This window comes from Rattus norvegicus, chromosome 17 (assembly GCF_021556685.1).
Source record: "Rattus norvegicus strain SHRSP/BbbUtx chromosome 17, alternate assembly SHRSP_T2T, whole genome shotgun sequence".
Lineage (NCBI taxonomy): Eukaryota > Metazoa > Chordata > Mammalia > Rodentia > Muridae > Rattus > Rattus norvegicus.
This window is the reverse complement of record NC_141550.1, coordinates 59,628,939-59,652,840: the sequence shown is the minus strand read 5'-3', so window position 1 is coordinate 59,652,840 and position 23,902 is coordinate 59,628,939. Positions and strand designations below refer to the sequence as shown.

At 41.8% G+C, this 23,902-nt stretch overlaps 1 protein-coding gene and 1 long non-coding RNA gene across 8 annotated transcripts; one reads left to right on the top strand and one right to left on the bottom strand.

Moving 5' to 3' along the window:
• Positions 1-988: 988 nt before the first annotated feature.
• On the bottom strand, positions 989-2,004 carry LOC134482858 (uncharacterized). Its single transcript, XR_015641296.1, has 2 exons — positions 1,857-2,004; positions 989-1,614 (listed from the first exon to the last, which is right to left on the bottom strand). It is a non-coding gene; the product is annotated as an uncharacterized LOC134482858 (long non-coding RNA).
• Positions 1,361-22,138, top strand: Mtpap (mitochondrial poly(A) polymerase). 7 transcript variants are annotated; one of them, XM_087590738.1, is made up of 10 exons: positions 1,361-1,543; positions 3,279-3,397; positions 5,275-5,447; positions 6,165-6,398; positions 7,669-7,893; positions 10,465-10,676; positions 11,206-11,432; positions 19,727-19,819; positions 20,092-20,165; positions 20,853-22,138. In XM_087590738.1, exons 5-10 carry the CDS (start codon positions 7,849-7,851, stop codon positions 21,210-21,212), a joined length of 1,011 nt encoding a protein of 336 aa, XP_087446864.1. In that variant the 5' UTR covers positions 1,361-1,543; positions 3,279-3,397; positions 5,275-5,447; positions 6,165-6,398; positions 7,669-7,848; the 3' UTR covers positions 21,213-22,138.
• Positions 22,139-23,902: the final 1,764 nt, after the last annotated feature.

Sequence of the window (23,902 nt, the reverse complement as noted above, 5' to 3'; positions counted from 1 at the left end):
TGGTCCTTGTGGGCATCCACATCCATGTGTATATATACGCTCTGTCACACATAAATGCATAAATATCAAACTAAACATTATGTATTTTTAGTGTTAAAACAGGGGCTGGGGTAGTGGCTAAAGAGTTAAGAACACATACTGCTCTTGCAGAGAACACAAGTTTAGTTCATTTGCTCCAGGTGAGGAAAGGCAGAGACAGGTGGATCTCAGAGGCTCACTGGCTAGCCGGTCCAGACAAAACTGTGCGGCATGCTGTATCAAAAGATAAGGTAAAGAACTCTAGAGGAAGACACCTGATGTTGACCTCTGACCTCTAGATGCACACACTTGCATACAAAAATTACACATGAATGGTCACACATTTGGAACACCAATACTATCCAGGGTCTGGTCTGGAAAGACAGCTCAAGGGTTAGAGGACAAAAAAAAAAAAAAAAAAAAAAAAAAGAGTTAGAGGACACGGGCTGGAGAGATGGCTCAGTGGTTAAGAGCCCTGACTGCTCTTCCAGAGGTCCTGAGTTCAATTCCCAGCAACCACATGGTGGCTCACAACCATCTATAAAGAGATCTGATGCACTCTTCCGGTGCTACAGTGTACTTACATATAATAAATGAATAAATCTTTAAAAAAAAAAAAGAGTTAGAGGACACGTTGCTTTTGCAGAGGATCAGAGTTTGGTTCCCAGCACCCACGTGAGGTGGCTCACAGTTCCTGGCATCTCTGGCCTCAGGAGATCTCATGCCCTCTTGTGGCAATTTTGGGCATTGCACTCACATGTACAAATCTACATACAGGTACCGTACACATAATTTACAAATGAAGAAAAATGAATTTTCCCCTGTTGTGAGATGGAATGCAGGAATATAGTTCAATTAGTAAAATCTGCTTAGAAACAAATGGAGAAAATTAGGGGAAATTTAATTAAAATTTGAGTTAGTGAAAGGAACTCGATAGTGGTACAATCCCAATAAAGTTACTAGCACTTAGCACTTTAAAAAAAAAGATATTTATTTAGGTATTTGGTATTTTAAAAGTGCATATTTAGGGACAAAACAATAACTTTGGTCGTCTGACCTGAGTCTGACTTCTGAGGCTCATTCACCTTCCTTTTCAATAAGATGTGAATAAAACGTAAGAAGTTCAACTCTGTATAATGGAGTAGCAACACCTCACCAGAGTTCAGTGAGGCAACAGAAAGTTAAATTCAGAACACGTAAGTTTATGCAAATCTCAGCGATTTCCATTTTGACCTCCCCATTTTGCTTTCTACTCCACATTGCCTTCCTAGTTTGACCCAACAGGCTTCCCGTTGTCGCAGTCTCTCGGCGCGCATGCTCGCACAGAAGCCGGCTGACCTCTGGCGTTTACTTCCTGCTGCCGTGACAATGGCTGCTCGCGGCGTGGGGCTCCTGACCCGCTTGCCCCTGCGTTCCCAGAGAAGGAGCCGAGTCCCGCACTCTATTTCCAGGCACCTCAGTTGTCCAGGAACCAGAGTCGCGAGCGTCGGGAGCGAAGAACAGCCTTCGGGGGGTGCGGAAACAGGTGACCGGGCTGGCAGAGACGGGCGGTGGGCGAGCGGCTACCGGCCTCAGGGCCTGGTCTCCCGCCTGTTACTGTGGAGGACGACAGCCGTATAAAACCGTGAAATTGTTTAGACAGGGACAGTTGTTCAACACAAAAAAACGTTCGCGGTGGTTATAATAGTAATCAGTATTGCTACCCAGTGTGTTTGCTCCATCCCTGACCTCAGTCTTTTATAATCTACCTTGGTTAGGCTTACTAGCGCTTTGATGAAAGACCATGACCAAAATCAACCAGGGACGGAAAGAATTTGAGTTAACATATTTCGACTCACCGTTCACTGAGGGAAGCCAAGGCAGGAACTCAAACTGGTCAGGAGTCTGGGGCAGAACCTGATGCAGAGACCATGGAGGTTTGCTGCATACCGGCTTGCACCTCGTGGCTTGCTTAATCTGCATTCTTATAACCGGAACCACCAGTCCAAGATGGTACCACCTACATCCCAGAGACACCAATCATTAAAGAAAACGCTTTACAGACTTACCTGCAGCGGAATCTTGATAGAGCCATTTTCTCAGTTGAGGTTTTCTTGCTTCGAATGACTCTATAAAACTAGCCGGTGCAATATCCCGCAAGATGTCCCCAAAGGCTGAATACACTAGAGCCCAATGAACAGCCAATTTTCCTGGTTCTTAGAACCCTCTGCCTAGGAAATGTCTGTATTATTTTGGAGTTTTCAGCACAACCCTTTTGGTAAAAGAATTGCATCCGTTGTTTCAACAGGTACCTTAAAAATGTATACACTTTGTCTGTTGAGATTCCACTCTCATTGAACAGTCCTTGTATCTTAGTAACCTGTGGATAGTTTTCAGAATTCTACAACAGCCTTGCAAGACATCTGATGTATGTTGAAGTGACTGAATTGGACTTAGCAGAAGCAGCTTCTGTTGAGAATTCTTTAAGTAACCCTGCAAATCCAAATAAGGATTGTGCTAGACACTATTGTAATTTAGCATTTGTGTGGTGGCTTAAGTTTGCGAACATTTTCATATGCTCTTTGGGACATAAAAGAAAAGCTGTGGAGTAGAACAGAAGGCATTATTGCCCCATTACCGTTTAAGTTTTATCTATTTTCGGTGTGCACATGCATGTGTTGTGCGTGTGGGTATGGTTGCATATGTGTGGGCATGTGTGGAAGTGCAAGTGTATGTAGGCACGAGTGTGTGGCTGATTCAGAGACTTATCAGCACTGCTCTTCCAACCTGGTCATGGAGGCAGGATCTCTCAATCCAGCCCAGAGCCTGAAGGAGTGACTAGTGTCAGTCGTTGCTCTGGGAACCTCTAGCTATTGCAGTGGGCCTTTGCCTACCTGGCATTTACCTGGGTTTTAGGGATCCGAATTCTGGTCTTCAAAATTGACAGTCACTTTAACCAGCGAGCCATCTCCTCAGCCCTGTGACTCCATTTTGTAGATGAGAAGGAAAAAAGTAAGTGTACCTTCCAAGCTTTGTGCAGAAAGCATCAGTGAAACTCCGCTGACTGTGAGGCCTTCCTCTTTTCCAGCAGATTACGTTCCACATTCGTATCATTAGGATATGTGGTGAGGGGGGCCAGGCTGAGCCTTTGCATGAAAAGAGAAGGCTAAGGTCAAATTGACAGGAAGCAAAGTAGTCTCTGTCCTTAACGTGAAGAAGATAGTCTTCCATACTGCTAAGTAAGTAAACATAACAATTCTGTGGATTGTACTCCTTCCTAGATACCGAAGTGAAGTACTGCAGAGCTGGAAGACAGTCTACTGTGGTGTGCCTGAACTCTTCACACACCTAAGCAAAATTTGAAGGCTGAATGCAAGTTGGCCAGATAGAAAGCGAGCAGGTGGGCATTTCAACAGGGGGATGGAGGCAAGAAAGTTGTTAGTATGTAGTGTGTGGCAGGTATGTAATGTGTTATACCGTGCCATGTGTGGCAGGTGTATAAGGTGTGTACAGTGCCATGCGTGGCAGGTGTGAGGGCAGAAGTGGACAACGAAAGGCACGTGGTGCCAGCAACCTACGCTGTGGCATTTAGACTTCAGTGTACAGGTAGAAGGGTCACGTTGGCGGGAGTGTGGAGCATTGATTAAGGGAAAAAAACATGATGGGACAAAAAGGAGTGCCTGAGTCAGGCCTGAGATGAATGATGAAGGTTGATGTGGAGTGGATAGTAGGGCATGTAAAAGTGTCTTCAGCATTAGAACAGAAGAGGGGGGCACATGTAAGTGTGTCTTCAGCAACTAGGACAGGAGGGAGAAGATCGGTGTTTCTGCTTGTTTACTCACTTGCTACAGTGCTAAGCAGCCAAGGCCCAGAGTTCTCTGCTGTGCCCTAAGAGACCTGGCTTTGAACGGTTGCTGATGAGGACAGTTGAGGGTCCAGCAGCTTGCACTGTCATAAACCCAAGTCTCCCTCTTCCCCATGAAGTTAGTCTTGCAGTTTGCTAAAGTCAAGATAGGGCATTTAGAGTACTTTCTTGGTTGGTCTCAAAGCTTTTGATTTTCATGTGTTACAACTCCCATTCTATTCAGTCTCTGGAATTTTGTTGGGTGTGCTGGTATCAAAGTTAGTGCTTCTTAATTTATAGAGTCTGTCCTTTCAGACTTAGAAAATGCACTTCAAACTCTCCATCGAAAGTTAAGTATTTCGAGGGGAAAGTGAGTTGTTCATTTTCTTTTTTGTGGCTAATGTATCTAACTTGTCCTCATCCCTCTCTGTAAAACTCCTTGTCTTTAGGAAGGTTCAAAGATTTTCATTTCTGGATGGTCTTGCATTTCATTGCAGAAGGTGACCTGGAGCACGGGACTTTCCTGTCTATCTTCTGATTGGTGGGGTTACAGACATGTACTTTTCACACTCAATTTTATGTTGTATTGAGGATTGAACTCAGGGCCTTTGTATGCTAGGCAAGTACTATCTCTAGCTTTAGATTTTAATTTTATTTCCTTGCGATAGAATGCCTACTCGATAGCAAATGGGTATCAATTGTTTGAGATGGAGAAAATCTTTATAGTAACTTACAGCATGTTAAATGTCTTGACCATTGTTTGATTATACGTAGACTTGTATTAATTTCCTTTAGGCTTTTCAGTATTATAGATTGTACAGGTTTTGTATGTGTGTATTTGCGGAAGTGTTGAGTGAGTGGTTTTACTTTCTAATTTTTGCAGACTGTTTCCAGCATTGGTCTCAGGTATTCCAAATCACAAGTTTAATCAGAGTCACAGAGACTGTAAGATAGGCCAAGGGTGGTGCACACACCATTAGTACCAGCACTTGGGAGGCAGAGGCAGGAGGATCTCTGAGTTTAAGTCTAGCCTGGTCTACATAGTGAGTTTCAGGCCAACCAGAGCTACAGAATGAGACTTTGTCAAAAGGAAAATAAACTAAAATATGTACACATTAAGATGAGTATTAAAAGACCAGGACGCAGACTGTGCAGGTATGCTGTGCTTATGGCCAAGCTTGATCACCTGAATTTGGTCCCTAGAAGCTACATAGTGGAAGAAGAGAACTTACTCCCAAAAGTTTTCTCTGACCTCCATATATGTACCAATGCACAGCCGCATATGGGCTCACAACAAATAAATAAATAAAATTTAAAAATAATTGATTAGGATGAAATCATTTTAATTATATACTTAATCTTCATAAACTTTATTAATATATGTTTTAAATTGTATGTGTGTATTATTAGAAATGTTTTTGTCTCATTTGTAGGCACTGAAGACAAGACCCTCCAAAAGAAATTCTCTGAGGTGCAGAAAGAGAGAAGAGAACAGGCCCAGCGGACTGTTTTGATACATTGTCCAAATAATATCAATGAGAAAAAGTTTCTCAAGTATCTGTCCCAGCATGGATCCATCAGTAATCATTTCTTCTACGAGAGCTTTGTATGTATCCAAACTCTTCCCTAGCTTGGTGGATCTGCTGTGGGAGTAGGCTGGTGCTTTGTCATATGTGAGCGAAGGTCTCTGGCCTGTTTACCCATTCCTTCATTTCTTTAATGAGGCTTGTCTGCCTTGGGTGTGAGAAAAGAAACCCTTATTGCAGTGTTTCAGGATTATAGTTGGGGTATAGCTCAGTCATTATCTAGCACACTGAAGACCCTGGGTTCAATCCTCAGCATTGCAGAAAGAAGAGGAGTTGTCAGGACCTTATAATGGAGTGACCCTATAATCTGAAAATCTTAGAGCAGTGGTTCTCAACCTGGTGGCTTCAATTCCATTTGCAAACCTCTGTCTCCAAAAATATTTACATTGTGATCCATAACATTAGCAAAATCACGGTTATGAAGTAGCAACAAAAATATTTCTGTGGTTGGGGTCACCACAGAATTAAGAACATCGAGAACCACTAACTTAGTCTGTGCTGTTGATGTTGGCAGAAAGAGGGATCTGAGCTGTCCTGTTACACTGATCTTTTCAGGGCACTGTGATGTTCTTTTCCTAATTTACTTGTAATGAGTTGTGTTAGAATGGCATCATTTGTAAAATTGAAAATGCAGTATTTTGTAATGGTTATTTTGAGGATGCTATGTTAATGTGTTGAAAATTCATTGTGAAGCATAGTTTGTTTGGTCTCTTTCTTTTCTTGCACTTTTCATGTAGGGTCTCTATGCTGTTGTAGAATTTTGCCAAAAAGACAGTATAAACTCTCTGCAGAATGGAACACATACTCCAACCCAGAGCACAGAGGCTGCAATTCCATTTAAGTCACGTTTCCTGAACTTAAAGCTGAAGAATCCATCTAACCAAGTATCTGGACAATCGTTTGTACAAGCAGACAGCCAGTCACCTCCTTCAAGCAAGAAACTCTTTGAATTGCTGAGTTACGCAGAAAGCGTAAGTTTGCATGTGTATGTTTGTGCATTACAAGCGTTCTGGCACTCTGCTCCATTACTGTTTAGTGGGTACAGGGTTTTATAAGATGTGAAGAGTTAAGATGTATGTGTAGCAATGTCTGCTAAGAATTGATAGATGTGGTCTCTTGGGTAGATTGTGGGATAAGTATGTGAGGTTATCTTGATAATTGGTATATGACCTCAAAATTACTATATGGTTTCCTCCTCATATCTTTTAGAGCAGTGAATTGCAGTCATAAATGCCTTCATGGCAAGGCATTCTTGTATCCATTGAATCCATCAAGGTGTACTTTTTAAGTGTGTATTTGCTTGACTCATTTTCTTTTACAACTCAGATTTTTTTAGTGAATGGAACTGGTTTAAGAAATTCTACTTGGGGGCTGCAAAGATTGCTCAGTGGTCCTGATTCTACTTGGGGGCTGCTTGAATTCTGTGTTTCTTCCCTTTGACACTGGGCTCCCTTTCTGCTCTGACCTTTGTGCTTGTTGTGACCTCTTGTCAGATGCTTCCTTCCTTCCTTTTTGCTGAAACAAAACTTTCTACTTACTGCTTACAAAGTTGTTTTTATTCTAACCAAGTTTTATTTTGCTAGTGTTTTTAATAGTAGTATTAAGAATCAACTTTGGCCAGTTGATGGTGGTACTTGCCTTTATTCTTGGTACTCAGGAGGCAAAGGCATGGGGATCTTGGAGTTTGAAGCCACCAGCCTGGTCTACGGAGATGGCTCAGTGGAAAAACTGCTTACTGTGTGAATTCGAGGACCCATGTTTAGATCCTTAGCATCCACATAAAAGCAGAGCCGTCAAGGCATGAGCCTGTAGTCCCTGCTCTGGGATGGTAGTACAGAGACAGGTAGCTCTCCACAGCTCCCTGCCCAGCACGTCTAGCTTAAACAGTGATCTCTGGTTTCAACAAGAGACCCCATCTCAAAAAATAAGGTAGACAGCATTTGTGGAAGAAACCCAGTCTTAATCTACATAAATACTGAACTGAAAGCTCTTGCGTACACTAGTATATCACAGGAGCGTGTGTGTGTGTGTGTGTGTGTGTGTGTGTGTGTGTGCATGTGTATGTGTGCATGCGTATGTGTATGCACAGGTGTGAGTACATATGCAAATACATTTTTAAATCTTCTTTTAAGGCTGAAGAAAACAATTGTATCTTTAAGGTAAATTTTGTTAGAGTGAAAATGACATTACTTTACAGAACTTAAACCTCTGTGTATTCTGTCCCTTTCTTTGGCCAGCTAGATAGACGCCCAGCTGACCGCTCTTCTGAAGGCCTTCCAGCTCACGGAGGAGAATGTCAGGCTCCGCCATCTCACCTGCTCTCTGATCGAGGACATCGCCGCTGCCTATTTTCCCAGCTGTGTCGTCTGGCCCTTTGGCTCCTCAGTGAACACGTTTGGCAAATTAGGATGTGATTTGGACATGTTTTTAGATTTAGACGAAACTGGAAATCTCAGTGATCACAAGGTAACAAGTATCTCTTTGCACCACTATAAAATATTAGAAAAGGGAAGTCTTTGGATCTAATAAAATTATAGCTGTTGACTTTTAATTTTAGTGGCCATTAAAGAATGCAGTCCATCTGCCAGTGATTACTTGGAGTTGTGAAGTCTTTCTTTGTGTTGGTCTGGTGTGGGGTCACTTACTGTGCTGCTTCTCCGTCTGCAGAAAAGTTGGCTTCCTCAGGGTTTCGGGGCACTGATGTTCATGTTGAAGTGCGTAGGTATGGTGGATATCAGTGGGTTTTAATTGTCCCAGCTGTTCATCCTCTTTTACTTGGTTTACTTGGTTTTGCTTAGTAGTCACATGGTCTCTTACCTACTTTCAAACAGACTTTGAACCATCCTGTTTTCTACTTTTTTATGTGACACTTGGTATTCTAGCTCTCAGCCTTTCTGGAGGTTATCTTAGAGTGCGGTCTAGTTTTCTCGAAATCTTAGAAATGCATTTCCTGTTCTAGAATGGTTTTTGTTAGCACAGCCTTGAAAAGATTTGTCTCTAAGAGTTAAGGCCTACTTCTGTCTCAGCCTTCTTGAAGCTGTCCTTTCTTTTCTCCCCACCCTGCTTAAAATAAATCACCCCATCATTATTTTTGTACCTTTTGGATACTTCAGTCTTTTGGGTCTCTTCCTTCCATGTCTAGCAAGTGACTGGCCTGACCGTCTCCCCTGTGTCCTAAGCTGAGCAGGGCAGGTCTGTGTCTGTGGTTTACCTCCACTTAACTGATATCAGCAAAGAATGGAATGACATCAGAGTTAAATGTGTCAGATTTAGCAAGATTAACATGTGTTGGAAATTGGTTTTCTCCAGTTTTGCTGTTTTGATAGAAAGTCTTATGTGTTTCAAGATTTAGGCAATAAAAGTAAAAATAGTAACTATGCCCCAAGTAGTGTATCCTGTTGTCTGAATGACTGGTCTGGTCTGTGTGCTTAGTTTCTGGGGTTTTTTTGTTGTTGTTGTTGTTGGTTTTTTTTGTTTTCCTTTTTTGGTTTATTTTTTTTCCTCATTAGATTTTCTTCCACGTGTAGTACTATAGGAACAGCAAATATGAGAACCACTCTTAGAGTTAGCTGTTTCTCAGTTTTTCTGTGTATATAATGTATGTGTGTACATACACATGTGTGTGCTTGATAGAGGTCATGGTTCAACATGGGTGGTCACCTGGATATGCACACACATGAATGTAATTGTCTGTAGAGGCCAGGGTTCAACATGGGGTGTCTTCTTACCTCTCTGAGACGTCATCTCTTAGTGGATTCAGCACTCTGATTGACTACATAAGCTGTCCAGTAGCACTGTTGTATGCAGACACTTGTCCATGGAGCTGTTTCTTAGCCCTATTTGTCAAAGTTTTGTTTATTTGGTGGGCAAACATTGGTGTATTTTTTATCATATGAGTCATATAGTTACATTGTTTTATTAAGGTGCAGGGTTTATTGGTCTGATTAGCCTACATCTTCTCTTGCTTTTTTATATCATTCATTCTAAGCTCCATTATGCTTTGGTGACAGTCGGTGTCCTAGATCTCAGTGGCCTTCCTCATGGACTATCTTACTGAGGCTGAATCCAGAGCAGCTTAGCATCAGCTCTCTGGCCATCCCTTTCTTTCTGGCAGCCAGGCTGACTCATGTGTCTCTGCCTGTGTCCTTCCTACCAGTGAAAATGCTATGGCTTGTTCTGATCCTACCTAAGAATGATCTAGGAAGCCTCTGCTCACATACAAAGCCACACCCACCTGGGCACAGGGTAGCTCAGCACTATACATTCATGTACAGGGCAACTTCACTGGCTGTCCTTGGCCTGGCCATACTTCCCAACTCTTTTCTCTGCCTCTCAGTCCACTGCTAAGAATTGGAGAGAGAGAGAGAGAGAGAGAGAGAGAGAGAGTGTGTGTGTGTGTGTGTGTGTGTGTGTGTGTGTGTGTGTGTATGAGTGTGTTGTTACCTGCACCTCTTCCATATCTTTACTTATGAGAGAGCAAGTCTACAAGTCTAGCCTCACTCCTTTACTCTCTGCTCTGCAGATTAGAACCTTTTTTAAAAGCCATCTTGGGATGAGTTAATTTCAAATACATTTGTTACTATTTGTTTGAAATGGATGATCTTTTTCTTTGTTCACTTTTCTGTTGACCTCTACATAAGGAAGCCTTCGTTCTTTGATTTCTCTTGCGGATCTGTCATTCTTCTGCCTGTATCCTCCCACCTTTGTGAGTAATGTGTCCATTGGGGTGTTGACTGGCTAAGTGAAAAGGGCAGGCGTATGTTCAGAGTATTAGTTCTTCATGTACATACTCAACTGCAACACATGTGTTAGTCTTAAGTCAGTGCTTTTGCAGGTTAGCCCTTGTATTTCACAAAACCCACAGACTACCAAACAGCTTTAAGTCTATTTTACTATGATCCCATATGTCTCAGTGCTGCTTTGTTTGGCTAAAAGTTACTTAGACTCTTAAATTCTAAATCATCCTTTCTCTAAAGTTTAAACAAAAATTTCTTTTCCTCCAAATCCCCTCATAATTATCAATGTTTTCATATTCAGAATACAGGGAATTTTTTAATGGAATTTCAAGTGAAAAACGTTCCCTCTGAAAGGGTTGCGACCCAGAAGATCTTATCTGTAATAGGAGAGTGCCTTGACAATTTTGGCCCTGGCTGTGTGGGTGTTCAGAAGATACTCAATGCTCGCTGTCCACTGGTGAGATTCTCCCATCAGGGCTCTGGATTCCAGTGTGACCTGACTGCCAACAATAGGTATGACTGGTAAATGACTCGCGTGGATGTGGCTGCTGAGGCCTTAGCTTAGCTCGGGGCCCTTTACCCTTTACCCATCCTTGAGTACTGAGCAGTCTGTTTCCATATGAGCTCACCAAGTGCGGCGTGATGGCACATACCAGTGATCCCATCCTGGGAGTGTGAGTCAGGGGGCTGTAGTTGTCACTGGCAGTGACTGTGGTTGATATTTGAGCATTTACACTGAGTTGAATATTGGGAATGCATAGCTGGTCGGCTTTGAGCAGGCTTTGATGTAACTCAGGCTGGACTCCCGCTTGCTTTATAGCTGGGGCTGCTCTTCAGCTCCTTGTTGCCATGCCCCCGCCTCCCATGTGGCCTGAACTGCAGTGCTTGTCACCACGCCAGCCAGCATAATGCTTTGGTTTAATCACAGTTTTCAAAATGTAGGCAGAAACAGTGAGATCTGTTCCCAGATGTGTCTTTTATATGACCCATGTGTCTTAACTTGGGGTTTGAAGTTTTTATTTTTAACTTTTCTGTTTTGAAGTATTGCTTTGAAAAGTTCCGAGCTCCTTTATATATATGGCTCCCTGGATTCAAGAGTAAGAGCTTTGGTGTTCGGTGTGCGATGCTGGGCTCGGGCACATTCGTTAACAAGCAGTATTCCTGGTGCTTGGATTACAAACTTCTCCCTAACAATGATGGTCATCTTTTTCCTCCAGAGAAGATCACCCCCCATTCTCCCAACTCTGGATTCTCTAAAGTCCATGGCAGGTAAGACTAGAAGTGGCCTTCTTTCTTTTTGACACTGGCTAGACATTTACCCTGTAGAGTCAAAGCGCATGTATTTGTAAGTCATGTCATTTATGCTTTTATTTTTAAATCTAAAAATACAAGGGTGTAAATTTTAATTCTGATTACAAATTTTAAGTGGTGTGTGTGTGTGTGTGTGTGTGTGTGTGAGTGTGTGTGAGTGTGTGTGAGTGTGTGTGTTCACCATCATTCATAGGAGCTGGTGTTGTCAAGCTCGGCCTTTGGAACTGGGAGTTGTGCTTTATTTGTGTCCATCAACAACTTGTTTATCCTAACCCTCCAACAGCGGAGCCTCTCACTTGGCTGGCCTAGTCTGAGGTGATGTTGAAAATGGACATTGGTCCAGCCGTGGACCTGATCATAGTTCCCAGGCTTTCCAGATTGCACTGTGGTGTCTGAAACTGTTTCCTGATGTTGTACAGATTCTCAATGTACTTAAGTTTGAGTTTAAAATTAGTCCTACATATATAGTGTTTTAAATTCAGCATGCTATTTATATTATGAATAAATTGAAATTTTGATAGCTTGCCAGAAGAGATGGAAAAGTATTCTAATCTGGAAAAGGAAGAGAGTTCAGGGTACATATGTACACACCTTTATAGTTGTCCCATTGTACATGTTGCTCTGAGGTAATTCTCAAGTGTATGTGGGTCTTCTCTTTTTAAAGTAACCCTGAAGGGACTTTATTCCTATGTAATGAGTCATGAACTGTGTGCTGGTGTTTAAAGCCATCTGCTGTCTAAGCGACAACGTCTTCTGCCATTCCTCCCTGTGTGCTCCCATACTCACCCACACTATGGTTGTTCTCATAATTTTTTTATCTGCTACTTTAGTCATAATTAAATTTTTGCCTGGAATGTGCTTTCTCTTCTCTCAGACTAAATTATCTCTCTCTGCTACCTTCCCTTAATTCAAATCAGAAGTTCTTGAAAACGCAGCAAATGTTAGTATAGCTCACAACTGAGCTAAAAAAAAAAGCTGAATAAGTGGGTTGCCAGAGGGTCAGCAGGGCGGGGTGGGACTTGGTCTCAAGTCCGAGCCTGAAACAGAAGGCAGCGGCCATGTCTGTGGCCCCTCTTCCCTGGAATCCTTCTTTCACAGAGTATTTAGTGACTGTGTCAGACAGACAGTTTCCAATAGCTGACAACCTGAAAAGGCAAGACAGAAGCAAAACGAAGGTGGATTCTCAGCAGCGAACAGCTTAGAAACAGCCTTCTTACTGTGCTGCTGGGTGCGCTGACGTTTAACACTGAGAAGTGAGCCTGTCATGAGCGCTTGGGATCTGGAGGCTGGAAAAACAACAACAGCAACATGGAGCGGACTACTGCTCTGCTCCAGTCTCAGTCTCCAGCCTGAGTCAGGCCTTCTCTGGCCTGCCCTGGCCCCTCCCCCAGCCTCAAGGACTCCCCTGGCATTGCTCCCACAGTTCTTTCCCTTCCCTCTGGCTCCTGAGTGCTCACAGAGATTGTTCATGATCAGGTATCTACTGGTCTCATTCTCTTTCTTGGAATTCTTCAATATCTTCCTGGTATCTACCAGAAATTTTAATTCGAGTATTGTTTATAAACAGACTAAAGTATGTGTGAGACATGGGCCTGTAGCTCAGGAGTCCAGCACTTGCCTAGCAGATACAGGGCTTGCAGTTCATTTCCCCCCTAGCCTCCTCCTCCAAAGTATTCATGCTAAGTCATTTAAACATGCCATAAGAGGTTATTTTAGGAACTCCTTAGTTTTCCACTTAAAGACATCCAGCCATTGATTTTTCAGACTTGATAAGCAGTTAGTTCTTTATAACACATTGTAGATATGGTTGTCAGTCAGTTCAAAGCAGAATTTATTTTTTGCTTACTTTTTAATTTTTGATTTTAAAATTGCCATGAAAGAACGTTTCTTAACATTCTTTACTTTAACATTACTTAGCGTCTGTTAAGTATGTGGTAGAAATCACTGAGGTGAACTTAGTTGGAATGTTTTTCCTGTTTACATATTTAGAGTTATGGCATTAGTACTTGCTGATTTCCATAAAGCTCATATTAGTGTTGATTAAAAAGTCTGTGGCTATGAGAAAAAACAATGTTAAACTCAAAAAATGTAAGACATCTTAGGAACTCTGTCATTAACTGCCTGAATGGCTTTCATATTTGATTTCTTCTGAACCTCAGAATAGGATATTCTTACCAGTTTGTTCTCTTTGAAGTGATTTTGTTTTCTTGCTTGTTTATTTAATTCCTGGAGTGCCCTTCAGAACCTCTAGATCTTTACAGACCACCGTTCAGAACCTAGGCTGAGGTGAAAGCCTGTATTCTCAGTATTGCATACCTGCCCTTTGTAACCTTCCTCTTGATTGTCACTTCCTCTTTTTCTCCTGGGACTCTTCTCTGGCTGGTCTCAGGTGATTGTGTCCTCTCTGTACCTGCTCCTTCACCTCTCCCCATCCGTGTGCTCTTGATCTGTCATACCACCATCCGTGGAGAACTGTCCTGCTGCAAGATGAGTCAGGACAGCAAGACAGACCCTGTGCTGCATGGCTCTCATTTGCCCTGCAAGAAATGGTGCTCCGTGTGCTCCCATGGGCTGGGTACAGGTCTACTTCAGCAGCACACTGTTGTAACCATGTAACGTACTACAGGAATCACAGCTTTGCTCTCTCTGGTACTACCCTGCCAGCTCTTAACGACATAGCTTGATTTTTACCTCTTTATTTCTTATGTAAAAGATATCATCACAGTATATATTCTCTTGGATCTGACTTTCCAGCATTATCTTTGGGAGCCACAATCATAATAGTATATTTGGAAATTACTCATTCCATTGAGGAGGACGGCATAGGTAAGATGAAAAGAAATATGTAGTGAGGAAATTGAAAAAATATAAACAAAGTCCTAGGGATTCTGTTGCATAGGTAATTTGGAGAAATGAGGTAGACGTCATTAACAAGAAGATAAATATAGAAAACATGGGAAGTAAACAATATGAGCTCTATGTGCTTGTGCATGTAGCCAGTTTGAATAGTATTTTCACCTTTACTCTACATTTGATGCCATCACATATCAGTTTGAATTAACTAAAAGTGGGAGGACAAAGACAATAATGAGAATTATTCATCATCCTCTTACTTTATTAATAAGGTTGTAAGATTGCCTCTGTCCAGATTACCTTGAAACATGTCAAGGTACCATCTGTAACTCTGTCGGGTTTCTGTGGGGAGGGGTACACACCTCTACTCCTCGAGCAAAGTCACACATTCCACTGACCTCTGCTGCCTTTATTTGTCCAAAGGAAAATATCCAGTTTCATCTTCTTTAATAGAGAAAGTAAGTGTGTCATCTCCAGTTCTCATCTTCATGCCTTCCCTTCAGTCTCAGAGGAAATGCTCTCTCTGGTATTTTCTGGGCTATTCCCTGTGTCTGTCTTGTTTGTGATTACAGTTTTTCCATATCAACTGTGTACCAAAATGTAGAACTACCTAAAGCCACATTCTGAAGTCCTCCCAGAGTGTCCTCAGCAGCTCTGCATCAGGGACTTGGGCTCTTTTCTACAAACATTGGGCTTGCTGACCTCACTTCCTGGAAGTCCCACTCATCCATAGGATTTGATTGGGGGTTTGCCCTTGAAGTTCAGTGAGTCTGAATAAATCAACTTTTTCCTTTGTAGATTATACTTTTGAATCTTTGTAAACTCTGCCTAACCCTAGGTAATAAAAATGTCCTTAAAGTTTCTTTGGTAAGTGTCATGTTTTACACTTAGTCCTGTTATCCATTTCAAGTTAGTTCTTTCTGGCCTCTGGATGTCCAGTTATTCTTAGCACTGTTTGCTTTTAAAGCAGGGTACACTTTCTCTGTCGAGTTCTTTTTGTACCCCCACCAAAACCCAGTGGCAGTAAATTGTCCATATTTGTGTGTGTCTATTTCTGTACCGGTGCGACTGTTCAGGTGGTGCCTGTCTCCCTCTTAGACTGTAATGCTTACTGTGGCATAATGTGATTGCTACAAGTTCATTCTGTTCAAACCTGCTGTGTCTGTCTACAGAGAATTCTGCTAGGTCCTCAGAAGGGTTGATGTCTTACTAGGGTTAGTCCAGTTATTTGTGTTCTTAATCAATTGAGTTGACAGTTTCATACATATATTTTGGTCACATGTGTCTTCTCCTCCACCTGTCCTCTCCCTTTTTCCCACCAGATCTTCACCCCACTTTCACATTAGTAGTCAAAGGTGACTGTCTATCATATCAGACAGACATTGTCCATGTTTGGGTGATACTTAAAGAAGGAAAAGACTAAAACACCAAACCATTTATGGTGCTTGAATGCAAAATGCTTGAATGTGGAAAAAACAAAGATGGTCTTACCTTAAATCAAATTGCCTTTGAGTTTCAATATTTTCTATGAAATCTTTTTAGTGAAAAGAACACCGTGCGGCTAGTTTTGTAGAGTTATCTGAAAGGAGGGGGGCCTTAATTGAAAAATGCCTCCATAAGATCTAGATATAATTAATCACTTAATCTTTATTTTTAGAGGTTTTTTTGGTCTCACAATGTCTGGGCATTTTTCTCCTTACAGAGCTTTTGCTTATATATTATGCTTCCCAATTTTGTTTCCATGTGTCTTCTGTATGTGCAAATATATGTGTCTCTGCATTTGTCTGTTTCTTGTGCTTTTTCTTCAGCTGTTTTTTCTATTTGTATGTTTTCACTTTATCTTACTTTTCTTAAGCTGCCTATTTGTATTCTGGGACAAAAAAGCTCCGGACATGGGTTGGTGGGGAAGTGGAGAGCACTGAGAGGAGTTGGGGAGGGAAAAACCATAATCAAAATATATTGTATGGAAAAAATGTTTCCAATTTAAAAAACTACTAACAGAAAAATAAGAGTCATATTACAAATACTTCTGTAAACACAGTCAATTAAAAACCCAGAGCCTTTCTCTACTGATGTATTTATCTTAGGTTTCCATTGCTGAGATGAAACACCATGACCAGAGCCCAGCTTATGTGTCCACACTGCTGGTCATCACTAAAGGAAGTCAGGACATTGAGTTTGTTAGCCATCTACTACTGGTGTGGTTGTGTACCCAATGAGACTCCATTGGAAAAATCTTTCCTTTCTGATTGATCGTCAATTGGAGATAGCTTCTGGTGGACTAGGATTGGGAACTTGTGTCTCATTTCCCTCAAACCTGGGTCCCCATCTAGTGTAGACCGGTGCAGGCCCTGTGCATGCTGCTACGGTCTCTGTGAGTCCTTATGGGATTCAGTCCTGTTTTGTCTGTAAGGCTTTGTCTCCTTGGTGTCTTTATCCTCTCTCTCTTAAGCTCTTTCTGCCTCCTCTTTGGTGGAGTTCCCTGATCCCTGAGGAGAGGGATTTGATAAAGACCTTCCATTTAGGACTGAGTGTTCCAAGGCCTCCCACTCTACACAGTTTTGAGTCTCTGTATTTGTTCCTATCCTTTCCTGGAGGAAGCTTCTCTGATGATGAACAATATATTGATCTATGAGTATAGCAAAATGTCATTTGAAATTATTTTATTGCTATGTTCTTTTAGCAGAACAGTGGTATTTGGTTTTCCCTTAGGTCCATGGCCTATCTAGTCAGGTTCTTGGCCACCCAGGCAGTGTTGGGCGTGAGTTTCATCTCATAGGAGTGGGCCTAACTCCAGTCAGATAGTGTGGTTGATTGTTCCCACAACTTCCATGCCACTGTTGCAGTAGTGTCATGCAGCCAGGTCACCATGGTAGATCGAAGAGTTTGTAGCTAGTTTGTTTGGTCTTTACTTTTCTCTTCTGGTGGTGTACAGAGTACGAATGCTACTCAATAGGAGTGAAGGTTCTAGGTGGGTACCAGCTTGGCTTCTGTGTGATTAGTGAGCTATGTAGATGATGTCTTCAGCAGTAGGTCTTACCGTCAGTTTGTAGCCAGTAGCCTTGGCAGTAGCTTGGGTTGCTTAGGGGTTTCCATGGGGCCCCTTTGTTTGTAATGTTATAAATCAGAGACACATTTCCTGGGGTGTGGGGTAGGGCACAGCTGCTAAAAGACAGTTAATATATTTGACTTGTGCTGTGTCACAAAAAATAGGAGCTATGCGTGGTGGCACATTCCATTAATCCCAGCACTTGGGAGGCAGAAGCAGATGGATCTCTGAATTCGAGGCCAGCCTAGTTTACAGAGTGAATTCTAAGACCGCCAGAGCTACACTGAGAAACCATGTCTCAGGATGGGGGATACACACACGCACATGTGCATGCGCGTATACACACACTCACACACACACACACAAACAAAATATATATATATGTAACATATATATATATATATAAAATCTGTTACTTGACTATTAATATATATATTTATATATGTTATTGTAAAAATATAAAAAATAAAAAAGTAGGGTTGTCTTTTACCTCGCTAGGTCCCGCACAGCGCAGTGCCCCAAGATATCTGCTGGATATCTTGCCAGAAGCACACATTCCAATTCCTTGGCAGCCCAGCCCAGTTGCCCCACACTCCATTACACTTAAATCTACACATGAAAGAACACACAACACAATAATCTTTGACCCAATTGGTGAGACATAATTGCCCACCTAAACATACAAAGCCCGGTATCATCCATCCATTAAGAACATTAATAACAACCTGTAAATACACAGAGAGGAATCTTAACATCACCTGCCATATTGTCCTGCCACGCACGGCTTCTCTCTCTTTCCCTCCCGTCTCTTCCTCCTTTCTGTCCCAGTCTCCTCCTCTTCCTTCAAACTTCTCTCCTGCCCATCCTTCCTCTCACCCAGTGACAGGCCTCCTTCTATCCTGTACCTGCCCCTCACCTGTACTTTACAAATTCAATGGAGAGGAGGTTCTGGTGAAGTCCCCTGAGTCCCGAGTCCGTGACTAGGCAGCTGACCTTGGGGCAGTGGAATTAGCATCAAAATACAGATAACTTCAGGGCAAACCACAACATACATACATACATACATACATACATACATACATACATACATACATACATACATTCATTTCAAAGAAGTAAAAGTTTTCCTAGCTGTGTGGTAATGTGTTGGCTTTGTGTTGTTAAAGCTTTGGGCATGTGGTAAGGCTGCACACTGTGGTGGAGGACACATGGGAATTTTATATATATTTGAGCAGAAGGGGAAAATGTAGATCCCTCCATTTCTTCCCTTCAAAGGCATGTATGTCCTCATTATGTGTTTACCACCTCCCAAAATTAACAAGCTGAGAATAAGTCTCTAACACATGGGCCTTTGGGGACACTTCAGATTCAGATTGAAACGGTAGAACACATAACACTGCAAGGGAAATAGCTCAGTAATGTAGATCTTAGTTTGTAAAAAATGTAAAATACATTAAATAAAGAGAGATTTTCTCTTTCTAGTTTTCCCCTGGGAATTATAGACATCCACAGTTGTTCAGGTTATAAAGTGTCTGCTATAAAATAGATATGGTTGTGGGTCACAGGAGAATGGTCTTTTTATTCCTAGAGTGGGGCAGTCTGGTGAGATCATGCCTGTAGTCAAATGCCGTTAAGGATGTTTCAGGAGAGGATGGCTTGTATTGGGAAATATTCTAACAGGAGCTGGTTGCTGATCAGCCTTGTGAGAGTGCACTTTGCTTTTGAGAAACATCATGTACACTGTATATCGGGACTCAGACTAGGGTTCCTGTGGATTTCATGGTATCTGTGGACTTAGCAAAAATAAGGAAAATGACTCCATCCAAAGATATAAATGCTAGTAGGAAAGTGAATGCCTGGTTTAATGTATTCTTACTTTGTTTTCTGTATTAATAAATTCTGATTGCTCAGGAGTTCTTTGTTTGATAAATTAACAGTTTTTAAACCCCTTTAAAACAACTAGTTTTAATCATTCGATAAAAACATAAAACAATGTTAAGGATGGAAAAGAAAATCAATCTCTGAGTGAGGATGTCCCGAAGTTTGTTTAGTAGAAGGAGGTAAAAACTGCCTGTTTTCATTCATTTATAACTAGAAAACTCATTACTTCAAAAGATGGGTTAAAGTCTTTGAGTTACTAGAAGCTAACTTTAGTGCAATGAAGGCAATGCAGCAATCGTTTCCACTGTTGTGAGATTGTTTCAAATCCTGTGTAAGTGGAGTTTGCAGATCTATGAACTAACTACAGACAGCATGACTAGTGATAGGACGTTGGTATTTAACTGGGTTAACTCATAGTCTGAAGGAGGAAATACTTTACAGAATGAAACTCTCTTTCTGTGTGTTTAAGATGCTGAAGACAGATGTATTCTAGAGGGAAACAATTGTACATTCATCCAGGACATAAATAAAATCAAACCTTCTGGAAACACAGAAACACTAGGTAAGTCTCTCTCTCTCTCTCTCTCTCTCTCTCTCTCTCTCTCTCTCTCTCTCTCTCTCCCTCCCCCTCCCTCCCCTCTCCCCTCTCTCTCTACTCTTCTCTCTTTTCTTCTCTCTTCTCTCTCTCCTCTCTCTTCTCTTTTCTCCTCTTCTCTCTCCCCTCTCTCTCCTTTCTCTTTCTCTTCTCCTCCTCTCTCCCCCCCTCCCCCTCCCCCCTTGTTCCTTTTCAGATTCTGGATTCTGACAGATTTTCTTCATCTTATTTTCTTGCAGAATTACTACTAAAGGAATTTTTTGAGTATTTTGGCAATTTTGCTTTCAATAAGAATTCCATAAACATCCGACAGGTAAAGACTGTGTCAGCATTTGTTGTAAGCTGGCTGTCTTTTGTACTAGTGTTCTCATTCCATTCACTTGTAAAGTACTTTAAAGACTGCTAGATCTGAGTAACAGTCATGAGGTAGAGCTGGGATGGGCTGTGGCACTTGACTGAGCTCAGCATCCAAGGAACTGCCAGAGCAGGAGGTAGCTCTGGCATCTGATGTTGTCGCAGTACCGCAGTACCGAGATTGCAGGCATGTGCTACCACCACCCTGATTCCTGGTCCCTAGGATAGATCTCTCTGCTTCCCTCAGCTTCAGTGGTTGAGGCTTAATTTAGTATTTTCTCTCTCTCTCTCTCCCTCCCTCTCTCCTTCCCTCCATTTCCCTTCCATCTCTTGATTCAGGCCATTCTCTTTTTAAGTAAAAGTTGTATTATGTAAAGAGGGTTTTTTTTTAATTAATGACCTTGTCCAGATACCTGTCACCTAAGGATTGACATCATTATTCATAGATCATAAATCTAAGTAATTGTCTTCAGAGAATACTAGTAAACTGTGTGGGAAAAGAACAGTCTGGCCACATCTGCACTCATGTAAATGCATCTGTACAAAGACCCCTGGGAAAGCAGTTCTGTACTCTGTCTTGGGCTGCTCTTGTGTGTTCCTGGGAGCTAAGTCCTTACATATGTGTCTTCTCTGTTGTGGTCTGCAGGGAAGGGAGCAAAACAAGCCTGATTCTTCTCCTCTGTACATCCAGAATCCTTTTGAAACATCTCTTAACATAAGCAAAAATGTGAGTCAGAACCAGCTACAAAAATTTGTGGAATTGGCCAGAGACAGTGCCTGGATTTTGGAACAGGAAAAAAAGGATCAGCCTTCTTCCAGTAGCCATCCCTGGGGGCTGGCTGCCCTCCTGCTGCCTCCTGGGGCAGGCCAGACATCTCTCTCTCGGAAAAAGAAGAAAAAGCCGATGAGTGAAAAAGTCAAAGGCTTGTTAGCATCCATAAAAAGTAACAGCCCTGACCGTTCTACAGATGCCAGTGGAAAGAGAGCCGTCAGTACACAGGCGTGATGGTAGCCCTTTGGACTTCTGGGAAGAACTGCCACCAAATGTTAGCAGGCCTTAACGTTTATATATCTGACGTCATCACCCTTTTACTTGGTCAGAAGTTCTGGATATTTTCTTCCAATCAGGTGGAGTTTATTAAAATATCAGTGGCAAAAAAAATTGCAAAAGACATATTTGAACTCTGCAAAGTGAATGATAAAATGAATTTTTATCATCAACTTGGTTGATAGTTCTGTCAGTTTCTAGTTGGAAATCATTTCAAACCCCTTTCAGTTATCATCATATATAGGTAATGAATGCAATAAAGCTTCAAAATTTGTATTTTTAGTATCTATTTTCAATCAAAGTTCTCTTAGGTGTTTTGTCTTCTGAATGAATAAATATATATATCATATATAGCCTGCTGGGGATATATCATATATATATATAAATAAAATAAAGCAGTGGGCTTGTGTCCCATCAGGTTCCTTAGGCAGACCTTGTCTTTGTTGATTTCCTGCTCTTCACACACCCCCTCCCACTTTTCTCCCCCACTAACCCTCAGTTGGATTTTGCTTCATGTATGAGTGACTGTTCTGCTACTCTGTCCCTTCCCCTCCCCATAAGGTCCTGCTCCCAAAGGTCCCCAGCGTTTTATGACCTGTACCTCATACATGCTTATGCTTCACGTAATATCAAACATGGACCCAAGGTTCACACTGGAGAGGAAAGGAACAGCTTTTTCCTCCTGGATCTGGTGGACTTCAAGCAAAGTTCCCCCATTCCCAGTTAAACAGGTTGGGTTGGATTTCCCAAACTGTGTCTCTAACACATAAAAATGCAGTCATTGTGTTCTGTGTTCCGGTCAGATATGTAGAATTGTGGATATATTGTACTTTCAACTCAAATTTTATTTTTGTTTTCAAGAATAAAACCCTGTTTCTACTGAATTGTGATAACAGTATTTCTAATATTTCTTCACTTTTGGTTTTGAGATCTCTCTGTAAGAAACGATACCTACACAGAGAAATAGATTTTACATTCTATTCTGTGCGAAGTAGCTTTCTTTGTGAGGTAGAGATGGTGCAGTTTAGAAGCCATCTCCTTGGTGGGTCACTGTTGGCTGCAGAATGGGGGTAGTAATAGCGCCCTCTGCTGTAGGATGTATAATGGCTAGCTGAGGTACAAGGAAGGTGCCCATCACACCGTGTTACAGGCTGACACAACTTTAGCTTTTGTATGTGTGCCTAATGACAAACCTTGGAGCAGGGCCAGGGACAAGCACCGCGTTCTCTCCTGTTCTTTAAGATCTGTGCACATGCAGCCTGCTGGGGATTTATCATTAGTGTTACTGTGTAACTGGGTCGAGATGTGCCATTTACACTCCTGAGGTCCATGTCAGCCCCTGGAGTCTAAGCACTTAGAGGGATGCTCAGCTTGCTCTCAACCACGCTCCTGCCCATGCTTTTGACTGGGACATTGGGGGGCGTAACTTCAGTCCTGTGTGTCCTGGGCAAGCACTTGTCACAAGATAAATCCTAGAGTTCTAAGTCTTTAATATTTTCCTGCTATTCAAAATTTAACCTTAGAGCAGGTAGTGGTAAACTTTTTAAAGTTTTCGGACAGAATTCTAAGGAATTGGAATAGTTTGAGAAAGTCTTCCCCAGGGGGTTTCTGAAGGGTGTCTGCCCACAGGGCTGTGAACTCACATCTGAAGCCAGACCAGTGGTAGTGCTCTAATGGTGTCCAGCAAAGGCATTTGTTCTTGAAGCTCATTTAGCTGACCAAGAGCTTTGTGTTAATTTTAAAAGCAATTAATTAGAGTTTCTAGCAAATGATTCTATTTCCCTAGTCACAGGTGTTTGATCAGAAATTTATAAAAACATAATTTTTTAAATTTAAGAGTTACTAAGCACATACGGTGCATGTATATGTTAATATTCTGGTTTTTTTTAAACTTACAGCCTATTGTCTCTTACCTCGACAATGACAATCTGTCTCACTTTTCCCATTGAGATGTGTGTGTGATGAATTTTAATGCATGAAATTCTGTTATTGAGATAGTCACTGTTGATCTGGCTGGCCACAGACTCACTATGAAGTAAAAGATGAGTTTGAACTCATGATTCTCTGCCCCTGTCTCCCAAGTGCTTGAATTACAGGTGTAAGTCACCATACCTGGCTAAAATTTTTTAGTATGCAATTTTAAAATAAAGGTCTTAGGAACTTTTTTGCTGTAACATTCTTGTTAGAGGGAAGTAGGTGTTTTGTTCTTGTGGGGTGTGTCTTCCTGCTGGTGCTGACGTGTTCTCTTCCTGATACCAGAGTCAGTTGATGCCCAAGACCCTTTCACGGTCCATTTAGGGATTCTCCCATTGAGCTACAGCCCAGCCCCATAGTAAATAATTTTAAACTGTATTTAACTGAATATACACTACAGATAATATACTTCCTCATATCTTTAGTATAACAGAGCCGTGTGTGTGTATGTGTGTGTGTGTGTGTGTGTGTGTGTGTGTGTGTGTGTGTGTAGGCCAGAGTTGAGCCTGAGTATCTTTCTCAGTCACTTTCCACTTTGTTTTTTGAGACAGGCTTACTCATTTAACTTGGTACCCACCCGTTTGATTTGCTAGGCTGGGACAGCAAGCCCCACGGATCCACTACTGGGACTGCAGCTGCACGTTGCCATCTGCAGCTCCCGCATGAGTGCTGGG